General features: G+C 41.7%; 1 protein-coding gene across 3 annotated transcripts in view; it reads left to right on the top strand.

Moving 5' to 3' along the window:
• Positions 1-6886: 6886 nt before the first annotated feature.
• Positions 6887-15199, top strand: part of tox2 (TOX high mobility group box family member 2) — an 86819-nt gene continuing 78506 nt past the window's right edge. For 2 of the 3 annotated variants that reach the window (XM_058632012.1, XM_058632011.1), the window contains exon 1: positions 6888-7462. In XM_058632012.1, coding sequence (XP_058487995.1) covers positions 7370-7462 — 93 coding nt within the window. In that variant the 5' untranslated portion in view covers positions 6888-7369. Of the gene's footprint in view, positions 7463-15199 lie in introns of all 3 variants that reach the window. The other variant, XR_009240435.1, reaches the window with a different exon arrangement.

Genomic DNA, 15199 nt, shown 5'->3' with positions numbered 1-15199 from the left:
GAGATTGGAAATGCCCACCGAGTCCTTAGCTATATAAATATTTCCACGTTTGCTGTCAAAAACATGCAAAGGGCAAGTAATCATACATTTTCTGTAAGTGATTTTTGAGAATTCTAATCACATCTGGTTGATTAGCTTACACCAGAGCGTACACGGCCGTACTGTTATGAGTTTCCTCCTCCTCATTCATTTCCTTGACTTCTTTTCTGCTCTCCTTCATGACCCGAAGTCTCGCGTACGTGGCGAAAGCCTGAAATTATTGTAAGACCGTAACATATCGCGTGTCACGGTTTGAAAAGTAAAACAATTTGCAATCAGGGAAAGCATCACCTGTTCGAAGCACTAAACTATCGAGATATGAATATACAGTCGATTTTCTCTTCGCCTGCAGATTTAATGTCACCATCTTTTCTTTTTTTTTTTTTTTTTATCTCAGACATCATTTTGAAGGCAATAGCATTGGATTTTCTTGCATTAGAGTTCCCAATCATATAAAGTGCCTGCTGCAGGCTCCTTGTGACAGGTGCAGAAACCTAAACAGCCTCTTTGAAAACTGAATACCTTATTGCTAAAACCATGCACATTAGTTCATTACAGACAGATCTTACAGTACCGGGTAAGAGTCTGTACTTCGTATATTATTGTTTAAACTGTTTCGACCTTCAACAAATTATTTTAATATTTCATTTCTTCTTTTTTTTTTACTTTTTGTTTCATCACTCTGCCTTTCGTTCTGTCATCATCTCCCTCTGTAGTGGTTCTGTTTTAAGACTCTGGGATGTGAAAGGCTCCAGTTAAGCTTCAAATGGCTCTCCTCCCTTCCCAATGAGATGGAAACATTAATCAATTAGGTTGGCCCTTAAAGGATCTGAAGGAGATGAAGCTCCCCTCTCTCTGAAAATGAAATGCCACAGACTTTTAAATCCAGTCAAAGGGCATTTTTCCCAATCTTGCTCTCTTCTTTTTCTCTCTCTCCTCCCCCCCTCCCTCCCTTTCATTCCCCACTCCCTGTTTCATTCATCTTCCCTCCCATCCCCCTCTCATTTCTCATGTGCAACACAAGTAGAAGGTTGGGGAATGAGAGGGTGATGAAGTGGAGGTTTTAGTCAGGAGTGGAATGGGAAGATGAGTGGATGACAGCGCTATGAAAACACGAGGTGAAATACACATTTTCAGGGAACAAATCTGGCGCAGAACAATAACTGAAATGTGTGTTTGTTTCTGATGCACATAAAAGTCAAAACACACCTTTTTTCTGTTCCTTTTTTTGGAAAATGATTAGATAAAACGATCTGTGTATAGGAACACTAAATATTGCATGTCGTTCGTTTGCATCTGGCGGAAATGCAACAGTAGCTAATTGCTATTATAGAAAAAGGGTCATGCAGAGGGTGGAGCGTAGTCTGTGAATGGCAGTTGTTTCAATGCCCGATTGTCCAAAGGAACAAGAGACAACATAGTCTCATTATTGAAGGTCAGTGGCTAGAAAAGGTTAGCAAAGGTTCACTAGTGAACAGCCCTTTGTGGTGCGGCTGCCACGGCCTCACACAGAATTTATTCACACAAGCTTTGATACAAAACTCAACTGTGCTTTGTTAAAGAGATGTGCACATTCTGCAAAGTATTCATTGGCGAGTAACTGTGTTGTGCAAGTGCTGCACCAGGAAATGAGTCTCCTTGAGATGGCTGCAAGTGTTCATGTGTATCACATCTTTGCTCGGCATAGACAGGCAATCTCTCTATCAATGACCGAACAGATATATGATCTCACAGGGGGACAAATAAAGTTGGACCAGGGGTCAGAAGCTTTCTGTGTTAAAATATCTCGAGACAACAATGGTGTCCTTTGTAAGACTGTGGTCAATGCCACATTTGGGCAACATGTAGCTACTCACTGGTCTGGACGCTGCATCTGGACCCATTATAAGCCTCACTAAGACAGAAAAACCCACCAAACCCTGTCGTGTCATTATTTCCATTGTTTGTTTTCACAGTTGTTTCTGAGCGTTCCAATTAAAATCAACGTCTTGTCTTCCATTTGCGATAATAGCAGTTTTGAACAACATAATATAAAACAGTTGACGCGCACATACTGAGCTGAATGTTTTCCATTCAGCATATTTTAATGGCCGGAGACAAGCAGGAAATGTGAAAGGGAAAATCTAAGCACTGGAGTATCGCTGTGATTTAGCTCAAATTGACAAGAAGCGAAGGTCAGGGTATGACAACGAAAGTCCTTTATAAAGGTATTTACGGAGCATGTTTATAAGCTGCTCTATCGGGGAGTGACTCAGCAATCACAAATGACATAAATCAGAGTGAAGAGTGAACCTTTTCGGGCATAATCACTTTCCACGATTTTGATTATTTTTTCCATGAATATGATGTTTCTCTGTAATGTTGTGAAAACACTGTTTTGAGGTCATTAATGAGTCATCATCTCTCCACTTAGCGGACCTATTCAACTGTTTCCTGTTTACCATTGCCGTTCTGTTTGCTTTCCTCAGGACAGCCTTATATGGAGTATAGCTACCAGTGGAGCAAAGCAGTGCTGTTACAACGTTTACCTTAGTGCTAAATTAAACCAGAGAGAAGGGTATGACAACCTTTAGACTTCACCACTGGACTAAGAACAAAAAACACATGCATGTGGAAAAAACAAAACAAAAAAAAAGCTGTGTCCTTGTCAGACGTTAGAAAAGAAAAAACAAAAGCACTTGACCTATAAAACTCAACTCTGTAATTTGTGAACCTGAAAGCTTTGACAAAAGAATAAGCATTAATATTTTACATCAAATGACCGACAATGAAAGCCCTGCATTGTCTCAGGAAACTGCATCTTGACAGCCTCGCCTTCCCATAGCTGGTGGTGGAACCAAACTTCTTATTATAGTGACATTAAATAACAGTTGCATAACTCTGCTTATGTGTTACAGATGAGAGAATAGGCTAATGTGTATTCTCTCAGGAGGAGGAGGAGGAGGCCATTAGAGAGACACATGAATACACAGATGCACCTCTGAGATACACAGTAATGTAAAGCCTGTTTCAGCTGGAAGGCTACACACACACACATACAATACATTTCTCTGCAGCTGCTTTAAATAGTATTTTACATAATTGCAGTCCAGTTATGAAAAAAAAAAAATATTCCAGATTCATCAAATTCCCCCTAATCTGCCATTCAGTAGAGTTGCACTAACACGAAACAGTGTCAGTGCAGCTCAGTTTGCCATGCACAGTGTGGTTTGGAACAGGAAACCTAGATCTGACTGGCATCAACCTAAATACTGTGACATCATAGCAATGTGACACAGTGTAGCCACTAATCATATATTTAAAAAATTATGTGCTCAGTGTTGCCTTTCTGCATAGAGTTTGCATGTTCTCCCCGTTTGTGTGTGTGCGTGCATGGGTTTTCTCCGGGTTCTCCGGTTTCCTCCCACAGTCCAAGAACATCCAGATTTAGGGATTAGGGAAATTGGACACTCTAAATTGACTGTAGGTGTGAGAGTGGACGGTTGTTTGTCTCTATGTGTCCATGTGATGGACTGGCCGACCTGTCCTGGGTGTTTCCCCCTACCTTATACCCTATGTCAACTGGGATTGGCACCAGCGCCCTCGCAACCCTCATGTGGAGGATAAAGCAGTAGAAGGTGAGTGAGTGAGTGGGTGAGTGGGTGGGTGAGTGAGTGAGTGGTCAGTGTTTTTCCTACTCCAAATTCTGGTGTCGCCCATTAGTGACAATTCTCTGTGAACAATCAACAGTGGCTTGGTACCAGTCAGTTATTTTGTTACCTGTCTCAACGTTTGCAAATGCAAATTATTGCTTTAACTATATCAAACTGGGAAAGTGCCACTTGCCACAATCTTTAAATTGTACTTATAATATCGCAGCTTACTTTGGAAGCACAAATATTTGTTTCTGTTATTGCGTCTTTATGAGTCATAGAAGACATAAAGTGGTTTCTGTTTTCTTATCCAAAGAGCCGTTTATATTATTTAATACTTGCATAGAGGCAAGGAAAAAGTGCCAAATATTTCATAATATGATGAAAGTAGTTCTTAAAGTTATACAGTTTAACAAATGAAACCATCAAACAATGAACCAAACCCCACAGTAGTTACACTGTGCCTTGAGATAAAAAGGATCAATCCTTTCCTTTGAGTTGCTAATCATTCGTTGGTGATGAAGAATGAAAAGCTCACTTAATGCACAATTAGAGGAGAGGTCAGAACGGAAAAGGAAGAAAAAGAAAAAAATATTTCCGTCTTTGTCTTGTGTCAGTAAGTGTTTAGTTTTTAAGTGAAACGCAGCCTCTCCTCTACAAAGCTCACATTAGAACAAAAACATAGTAAATGACCAAATATGTGTCGTTAAATAATGAATACATTCTCAAAAAGAAAGATCAATTAAGCACAGATGTTGTAATAAAACTAGTAGCCTGACTACTGACTACTTCGGATTGCGTTGTAACCCTGAATGGAAAATATTGTGGAACATTTTCCTCTCATTTTGTGGTGGAAGCAGAAGCTCGTACCCTGAAAATAAAAAAAAGTGTTTGTTCCGCTAATTGCACTGAGTGGATGAATGTACTTTAAGATGTAATCCCAGACAACACGGTTTGCATCCTACGCCGGAAAACAAATGTGTTCTCGACTGTTTGAGGGACTTTGCTTCACCTTCTGTCTCCACGTCATCTCCCCTTGATTTACATGTGCCACCAAATCTGAGCCCCAGCTTTGTCCACACATCTAACTCCACCGTCTGTCTCATTCTCCTTTCACTTCAACTGCTTTCCTTTTCTTTTCTTTTTTTCCCCCCTTCGACCAAATGTATTAATGTAACCCTCTCTTTAAACTATATCACACATTTCCCCTTCTCTGTGTGGCATAATTCTCTCTCTGTCTGGCCGATACTTGGTGTTATGCAGCGCTGCCTGCAACACAAAAATTACACACATTCCTTTCCCATGAAGCCACAAGTCGAGTCATGCCAGATACCAGTGTGCGCCGTATTCGCTGCTGTAACAATGACAGTGAACAAGTGACAGTGAGACGGGCAGAAAAAGCATCAGACAGACAGTGACACAAAAGGTAAACAATGAGAAGAAGAAGAAATCAGTATCCTTGTCCCAGTTAACCTCATGCGCTTGGAGTCAGGACAGCCTGATCTGGCAGCCGATGGCAGACTGCCACAGCAAGCCCGCTGTGTGACCCATCTGTGCCTGGTATTAAAGCAGGCTCACACCCCAGGGCCCGAGCCACCACCACCACCACCATGAAATAGCTCCACAGACTTACTGTAGTCCCAGTCCTGAGGAGGCCAACATGTCACCCACTGGGAGGACAGCGTCAGCTTGGTTAACATGAACACACGCTTATCACAACAAAAAAAAAAGAAGAGAGAGAAAAGTGCAGACTTACATGTTGCTCTGTCTGGGAAAAACACATTAATGACTTTCCTATATTTCAAGTGAACACATCACAACACTCCGCCTTATTCTTAACAACAGTGTGATACACACTTGGCTGTGACTGGTGTTATTTTCCTTCTCTGGACGTTTTTTGAAGCTCTGGTTGGACATTGTTCTATGTTTACATCCTGTTGTGTCCTCATCTGTGTGAGTTTGTCCAGTGTGTGTGTGTGTGTGTGTGTGTGTGTGTGCAGAGCGGGGTCAAAACTGAAAAGCATCGCGTGTGTGTGTGTGTGTTATTTGAATGTGCTAACTAGAACTAACATGACTAACTAACATGGTAATCTAATCTAGAATCAAAATAAGACCGGCAGCATAAAAAAACAGTACAATGTACATTTAGTGACGCAGGTGCTCTAAAATTGACAGTATTATATGATACATATTATATGCTATTATATAATATTACATGATTCATGTCAACAACACGGGCTCATAAAAGCAGCAGAACATTTTTAATGAATGAAAATATAATTCAAAATTAAAATATAATTAATACCACCCAATCACCAGTATGTATAACATGCTAATACATTTAGGGTTGCAACAGGATGACTATTTTCATAATTGAGTATCTGTTCAGTCCATAAAATGTTAGAAAATGTTGATAATGTTCTCAAATGTCTTGTTTTGTCCACAAACGTCTACCCATTTTACTATGATTTCTTTGTCAAATGGTGCAATGAAACCATAAAATATTCACATTTGAAAAGCTGGAAAATCAGAAAACTGGTTTTAATTATTTAAAAAACAAACAAACAAATTCTAAAACCGAATAATTGATTATCAAAATAGTTGACAATCAATTTAGTAAATGATTAATAATATCGAATAATCGCTGCAGCCCTAATTACAATAGTAACCTGCTTCATCATACGTCATGTCATATCATATATCAACATTTTTTTACTTAAAAGAAGATTTAGGTTGAATTCACCTAGATAAGTTGTCAATCCATGCTTGTTGTTACTGTGATAATCGAGTAATTGCATTTATATTAATTATTACTTTGACTGAATTAAGTAAACTTCCTGCACTACTGTGGTAGCTCCCTTCATCCCTTCATCCACAGTGACCTAATGTCTTCTATTCATCCAGTCATATAAAATCAACATTATCAACATTGTGTAAACACAACAATGTTTAACTCGGGCTGATTAGACTCAACCCACAGTTACATTAACCCGGGTTAGAATTACAACTCAGATCTTGTCATCATGTCCAAGCAAATACTGTCCTCTGTCCTGGAGAGGTAACCTGACCTCAGTGTGGGAGGACTCACGGGACGACTCACTCCACACAGCTGTTCCCCCTCTGGCCGGTAGAGGTCGTACCCTAGCAGTGGCTGAGAGGACGGGGACGCAGGGATGGATGTGAGTGAGTGAGTGAGTGAGCGAGCGAGCGAGTGAGTGAGTGAGTGAGTGCTCCCACATGACAAAGCTCCAGCGCGTCTGGAATCCAGGAGAACTGATCTCAGCAAAACCCCGTCGACAAGCTCGAGTTTGCATCTCTACCCGCAGCCGTGACCGAGAGGCAACTTAACTTTTGTTAGTTATTCCGAGATTATTAACGCGAGCCACGCAGCTCTCCTTCCTCTCCTGCTCCAAGTGAACTTTGAAGGGATGTTGTAGTGAGAGAGCAGCATCACTTAGTGTTCAAGTGAGTGTAAGGCGCACGTGAAGACTCGGTCCACTTATTCCCTTTATTCCACTTTTTGTTCGGTTTTATTACTCAGGAGAGAGAGAGAGAGAGAGGGAAAACAGAGTGTGGGTGCGCGCACGAGAGACACACACACACATACAGAGAAAGCGCGAGAGAGAGAGAGAGAGAGAGAGAGGTGCACAGGTTTTTCGGAGCTACGCTTTCATGCCGTCAGTCTTGCGGACTCTGAGATGGACGTCAGATTTTATCCAGCTCCCCCTTCAAGCGTGGGTTCATGTACGTTACCGACTGACTCCGGCTTGGACTATTACAACTCAAACAAGGTAAACAATAATCTCCACTTTTACACGATGCGCTTCTTTACAGTCGATCAGATGTGCAAGCCTTCAGTGTGATAGTGATGGTGCTGCTGGTGCGCACAAGTCGCCTGCAATGGTTGCCCGTGGGAGCCCATTTGCAGCCAGGGAGAGCGTTCGCGCTGCACTTTGAGCTTCCGCGGGGTTAAAGAAGTGGGACACGAGTGGACCGGTTCTGTTTTCAATTAACTTTGTTGCATTTGTCACAAACTCTGCAGCAAATCACTAATGACACCTGGGTCGGTTTCGTGTACGCGCGTTTTTCTGTGTGTGTGTGTGTGTGCGCGCGCTTTAATTAAAAGGTGTCAATGTGTTCTCACCTGGATGAATTATGGGTACAATGATTGTGCCGGAGGTGTCCTGTGTGTGTGTGCGCGCAGAGTTGCAGCGCACCCTTCTCTTCTCCTCTCCAGCGCACTGTCCTGTCCAGCCTCAACAAACTCGAGTCACATTGAACGCCCGTGTACTGCTCAATTATTTAATGCCAACATCTGCAGCAGGAAAACAAATATCCACGTGTCATTTGAACAGTTTGTAACCTGCGAAATGCTTCATTTCTGTTTCCCACGTGCCAATGTGCGCAATTATGCATATTAACAGCGTCAGCACGGTTGTTTGTGATGTCTTCAAGTGTTAAGAGCGCATCCTGCATCTGATCAGTTTGCATATGAATTGGTCCTCGGAAGTGTTTCCATGAAAACCCCATGGAGTCACAACCTTTATTTTACGCAAATCGATCCTCACATAATAACTTTATGGGAAGTTTATCAGCAACATGAACAAGAAAACAACGTCTATTGGCTTGAAATGAAAGCAGTGAATATTGTGTATTCATATATTCAGCTCATTAAAGTTGCAATTCACTCATGCGTATTTACGCACGGAATTTGACCGTAGCCTGATACTCATTTGAGTGGGAACGGTATGTGCCATGAAATAATTACAAGCGTCTAGATAAAGGGAACTGCCAATCGTCAATTTTACTGGTTATTTGATTATTGGTATTTCATGTATCCAGCTATAAATAAATCACATTTCATATCCAGCAGCAGCTGCTCCCTGACTTGATGCTTTATGGATAAAAGAACAAACAAAAAAAAGAAGTTTAGAAACCAGTCAATTTGTCCCAAGATTATAAGTCACAAGCAACACGGCTGTCGTTTCTTTTTCTGTGGTCAAGGTAAAAAACCTGTGTAAACATTTCTGGCCAGAGCTGGAGGGCATTATAACCCCACAGCCATTCACAAAGGTTTGCTTGCCTTAGCACCTGGAGGGAAGCCAGCAGGCAGTTAACATTTGCTGATGACAAAATGAAACATTATAGCACAGTACAATATTTGAATTGTTAATCTCCCCCTGTTTCGTACAGTCTCACACACACACACACACACACACAGTCAGCTGCACGTGCACACACTCCTAATCGCACTAACAGTACACGCTTGTTTGTTTTCGTGTGTCTGTGTCTGAGTGTAGCAGTGATACACACACACACAGCAGCTGCAGATGTATACAGTAATTAAGATCACAATGGAGCCTGGCTGTGTCTGACAGACACCGTCTCTCAGGTCCTGCAGTGTGAACACAGTGAATCGCGCTGGTTAATACGATTCGGGGAGCGTAGATGAGGTTGTTGTCCCGGTAAGAGGCCCGGGGTTTAGGTTTCAAGGGCAGAATCATATAACGTTGTCATTACTAACGTAACAGCTGTGACTAAGATGTAAAGTGACACATTATCTTTAGTCTTCTCCTTCTGCTTTTGCTGCTGCTGCTGCTGCTGCTGCTGCACATTACTGTTGGGCGACACGGGAGATGTGTATGACATTTGGCAATGGTTCATTTTCACGGCAGTCTCTTCTCAATGGCAGGATGGAGTTGACCCCCACTGTGCTAACAGTATTGCAGTGCTCTGATGCAGGTGTTAAGATGTTATATAAATCCTTTTTGAATTCACACTTATGATGGATTTACTTTTTTTTCCAGTGATGTTATTTCTGGTTAATTGTGGTTTTTCCCACCTAAATCATGCAGGCAAAATATACAGTACACTTTTTTTTTTTACATATGCTGCAACTCACTGGTGCGATTATACATTACTGTACAGTTTCACACATCAAGCTGGAAGTGGGCATCATACTAAGTGGGACAGTCTATAAATAAATGGCCATTACTTCCTGCTCTGTTGGTGTAATTTCAAAACACACGTGTTCCTGAGAGTGACTGTTTTAATGACTGTGATAATGACTGCATGTGTATGTGTGAGAGGGTGAATTATTGAGAAATGTAAAGAATGTGTATAAGCTGAAACTGGCTTGAGCTGATCAGCTAAATTGAGACTGATGATTGATTGATGCCTGCCAGGATTATGGATCACACTGACACAGATGCCACAGATCTATAATGCACTTGACTTTTTTTTCTTCTTTTTTTTTTAAATTTAGGCAACGGTTTCACTGCAATCAGACACGTTACATGAGCAAAGTGCTCTGCTGACTCTAGGAAAGTTGCGAGCGACTGAATCCGTACCTGCTCTTCAACAAAGTGATTGATTGCGGGAAAAGAAACAAATCTGCATGTCATCTCTAGATCAAATAAATAGGCCAAAGTGCATCGAGTGCATGAGTATAAATTAACATAAAAGGCGGCGTCTGTGGCATATTGAATCATCAGGCCAAATATATGCTGATATATGCCAATTCTGTTAAGTTCTCGCTCAAAGCCTCAAGCTCTAAAATTGACACGCACATGTTTACTTGCCGTGTCGGTGGTTGAGCTGCAATGTGAAAACTGCTGTTTGCAAATTCAGTTTCAACTCAACTTTTTTTTTTTTTTTTATATATCCACACTGATAACGTCCAAGTCCAATGTGTGTCCACCGTTGAGGAAGATAGGTAGTCATGTCCCTCTTGTCGCCAGAAATAATGGATTTTTATCTGGAATTGTGTTCATGTTGCACATTTCTCTCCTTACGGCTGTGCAGAGCAAAAGGAATGTGGTTGGATGAGAGCATTTTGAGTAAAAACAAGGAGAACACAGCCTGTTGGTAACAAGCCTGCACATTGTAATTAAAAGGTGAGTGAGTTAGGCTTTGATTGCCATGATCTGATCAGAAAGTAACTGGAAGATTATAAAAAAAACAAAAAACAAGTATACGATTGAGCATCTTTGCATGAAAAAAAAAAAGCCCGGAAAAAAGCACACGAGAATGGCCTTGATTTGTATTTCTGTGAGCTCCCCATGGCTCTGCTGCTCCATCCAACTCACATTGTCCTGCACTTGCACAATCACCGTGAGTCATCTTTACTTTTCACCCAAGATTTCTCCTAATCTTTTTGAAGCCTCTCTGTATCTTCCCTGGCTGAGTGGGAGGCTTGTTTGTTCAGTGTACACTCAGCTGTGTATACCAGTGCTGAAGGCCACTTCTCCGCAAATGCCTGTTTTAGCGGGAGACTATTTGTCAAATGCATTATGACTTGTGCATACCCTCAGGCAGAATCACTCCGGTGAAATGAAGTTGGATAGATTACTGTTGCTGTTCCACTTTCTCCTCATCTCTCTTCCCTCTAACAGCACAGTGCCCAAGAGAGAGGCTCTCGTATAATTATACTGTAGTTATACTGTAGCTTTATAATCCAATGGTTTGCAGATGTTATTCTTTACATAGCTGCAGCATGTCTAAATGCACTGTATATTATTTATATATAAACTGAGCCATTTTCTCCGCAGTGCAGTGCAAACATCTCTTACCGATGTAGAGTTTGTGCAGTGACGGCGACAGATTAATCAAAGCACTTCTGTGTTTAAGGATTGTATACATGTGTGTGCACAGCGTCCCCTAAACTTTAATATACCTTGATCTTTATCCACCCTAAAGAGCATGAGGTTTGCAAGAGTTCACACATTTATCAATATCAAAATCATACTATTTTGCATGCTATGCTTCAGACAGAGTATGGACAGGCCATGTTGAATTCCCAGAGTGCATTTTTCTCTCTCTCTCTCTCTTCACAATGTGACCGTAATAGAAACAGAAAATGAAGAGTTATTCTACCAGTACCTCATTCTGTATACAGAGAGAAGTTAATTACATGGAGGCAAGCATTCTTGGGTCCACAGTGTGGACTCTTTTTTTTTTTTTTTTTTTCTCATTGTGCCCATTCATAACATTCTGCTGACTGGCCAGTCCAAGTTGCAATATCCCGACCATTCTCACTGGGAAAAATGTTAACCCATGCATGACTCAAGTGCACACGAGAGGCTGGAAAACATCGAATGCTACAGGAACTGGGAATATGCAAAGTGGCGTGTTTACTCTAATGTCGTTACAGTTGATTAACTCAGTAATAATGTATTATAAGGAGTTAGGGAATGGATATATTTACTGTATTTAAAAAAAACAAACATTCTATTTTACATAATGAAGTTGTTTTTTTGGGTCCGACCAATACCTGGCTCTATTCATAATCAATGTCTCCCCACATTTCCCTCTCTGTGTCAAACTTCTTCTCTCATTTACCTTCCCAGCAGCAATGTCAATAGGTTACGTGGGGAAGCCAGACCGCCTGGGGCTGATTGTGTCTTTGAGTTAATGATAAGTAGCTACAGTGTTAGTCTGTGGAGCGGCGGGCACTCCATTGTGTGGGAGAAACCTGCACTATTTAAGATTTTTATTTTCATTTTCTTCACTAGTTTAAGATATTTGAGCAAACTCAGTTTTTGTGCCACTTGCATGAGATTTCATGGTGTATTTTACTGGCAACAATTGAGTGTTTAGAGGACAGGTGAGTGGACACAGCACCAAACCTAACAGGGATTTACTACCGTTGACTTCAGTTTAACCTACAGGATAGTGAAGGTGACAAAGCCTTAACTATACACTGCAGCAATCCCGCTCCTCTCTGCTCTGCACTTTATAACAGACCAGATATGTCTCAGATCTACTTGAGGTGTTAAGAGGGTCATAAGTCATGTATGGCTGAAAATAGATGGTATAGTTTATCCTGCCTGCTTAGCCACTTAATCACTTAGGTCCATAGAAACAGGCTATTTATGTCTATGATTGATTATTAACTGCAAATAATTCAGTCATGACAGTGCATTTTTTTTAGAAAAAAAAAAAAATATTCCCAATATACTTTTGTGAAAAACTGCTTCTCCCCAAATCATTTCTGTGCTGCTATCACACTGTAATCTCTCATCCAGTGAGTCTGTTTATTGTAAGAAATCACCAGGCTGACACTGGCTTGGTTTTCAGGCTCGATGACATACATGATTGTAAACTGTAATATGAAACATGAGCGCGTCGCGAGACGTCTGAGTAATTCCAACTCTGACATTGATTGTGAATCAAAGTAGCCAGCTCTGGCCCCAACTTATGACCCTCATTTAATCACATTAACCCTAATTATCATCACTGCCCCTTGGCACTCAAATACTCAGTCGGGGCTTGACTGCCGGCTCCTCAGCTGGATGCAGGGAGTGCGTTTCATCCTCCTCTCCACACACTTGTTTAAAGGTGTCAAAGCATTAGTCTGTCTTCACGTCACTGGCTATAGCCTTTACTGCCTGCCTGTCTGTCTGTCTGTCTCTCTCTCTCTCTCTGTTTGACTGTCTGCACCCCCTCCCTCCCAGCACACCCACAGCCTCCACAGCTCCACCGCCTCCCTCCTCAGCCCAGTTTCCTTGTGCTGTTTTATATTCAGTTCTTGATTGGATGGGGGATGGGGTGGTGGAATAGCATTTGAGAGGTTAGCTGGTTAGTGGAGAGAGAGAGAGAGAGAGACAGATAGAGAGAGGGAGGGGGGGGAGACGATTTAGCTTGTGTGCAAAGAAAAAGAGAGGGGAGAGAAAGAGAGAGAGAGAGAGGGAAGACTGTAGATGGAGGCAAAATGGAGAGCTTTTTAAAGGGGTACTTTATTTTTCAGCTCACCGTTGAATGTGCTGTAATGTCATGCTGTAATGTGGAAACCAAAATGAGCCTTGCTACCAGATGTGTTCCAGTCCAGATAACGACTTGAAAGACAGACGTTTATTGTTTTAGTGCATTTGGTGTGGTTCAAGCCCAAACTGCATGAAATGCTGATTGATGGATTTCACTAAAGAATGTGTGTGTGTGTGTGTGTTAGAGAGAGAGAGAGGGAGAGAGAGAGAGGGAGAGAGGGAGAGAGAGAGAGAGAGAGAGAGGGGCATCTGCTTCATGTGATTTATTTAACCATTTCTGTGCTCAGTTCTATGCTCTGCCTGTCGATGAGAAGGGGAAAACTGCATTTCAATATGCTACAGTAGCATTTTAAAAACCACATTCATTTTCTCTCTATCAGCACGCCGTTATGTGGAGAAAAAAAACAAAAAAAAACAACAGGCCTCGTTATATTTCCCTCCGATATGAACAGAAGGAGGACTTTATGTTTCTCTTAAGTGTAAAGAATAAAAAGGCAGTTTAACATGCTTCACCAGAGACGAGTACGGTGCACATATAGAACTGCAGAACAATGCATCACAAAGCTGGTGCGCTGTAGTTTTCTCGCTTTCTCGCCAACGTCAATATTAGCATTCAAACTGCAGTGACCTTCTGTCAAGCAACGTTATATCTTTGGTTCACCAAGGGCACGGCTGAACTCATTGTTTTATTGCTGACATTTAGCATCATCCACATGCATGTGGTTTAGACTGTAGGCCAGGAAGTGCGCAGTTTGTTTGCTTTTTTTCTTTGCAAGAGTTTCAGTATCCCAACTGTGACCCGCCCACCCTTTCAATTGTAATACCCTAACATTTCTGTTGTTCCTGTTGTTTTATTGTTAATGATGCGGCGCGCCGACATGGATGCCACAAAGACAATGCACTTTCTCCCCCCCCCCCCCCAGTGAGTGCAAGGAAAGTTGATCTTCATAAGGATAATTGCTTCATTTCATTCATAAACAAGTGAACCACAAAGTGATTCTTCTAGATGCTAAAGATTATGAGCACAGTTCGTGGCCGTGGCAGATGTGTGTAAAGCAGACTTTGGTACATACATCAGCGTAATCACTGAGAGAAACCATATAAGCATTTCAAATAAGCACAGATGGAGCTCATCTTCTCTCACTTTCACACTCGGCAAAGACCTCACAGTTTATCCAACAATTTGTTTTTTCGTTCACTCTCTCTTGGAATGTTATGTTATAGTTGTGTTTTGGCAATATCATTTCGAAAGGGATCAATATCCTTTTTCTTTTTTCGGTTGGAGGTTGCCGTATAGCCTTTGCACAGGAAATGAAACACGAGGGAGGGGGGGAGGTGGGGGGGGGCACCTTCGAGGCCCTTTGACGGGTCAGCTTGTGGCCAGTTTTGTAGGCTTGTGGGCTCGAGTGATCGTACATGTTGTGGGTGTCACAGGATTGGGAGTGACTGTGTTTCTCAGTGTAAATATGAGCGTGAGATGACATTCACAAAGACAGGTACGGCCTATAATGACGTACGGTGAATTTGCCTGTCACAGTTGCAATCATGACATTCGATTCCCCTTATTGTACTCATGATGGATGTTTCCTCATTAAAGGATGACATGATCCAGCAGATTCCATAGGATAAATGTATAAAAGCACTGTGTCTTTGTTGAAGAATGTAAGCTGTTGGTTGTATTAAGCAAGGATCGCAGGCCTGGGCAAACGTGAACAGTTGTCTTAACTTCCTGAGGCATGTCCTGTGCAAATAGAAGTGGAGATG

Source organism: Solea solea, chromosome 6 (assembly GCF_958295425.1).
Source record: "Solea solea chromosome 6, fSolSol10.1, whole genome shotgun sequence".
NCBI lineage: Eukaryota > Metazoa > Chordata > Actinopteri > Pleuronectiformes > Soleidae > Solea > Solea solea.
Note: the sequence above shows the minus strand (reverse complement) of the source record. Positions and strands in the feature narration are given on the sequence as shown.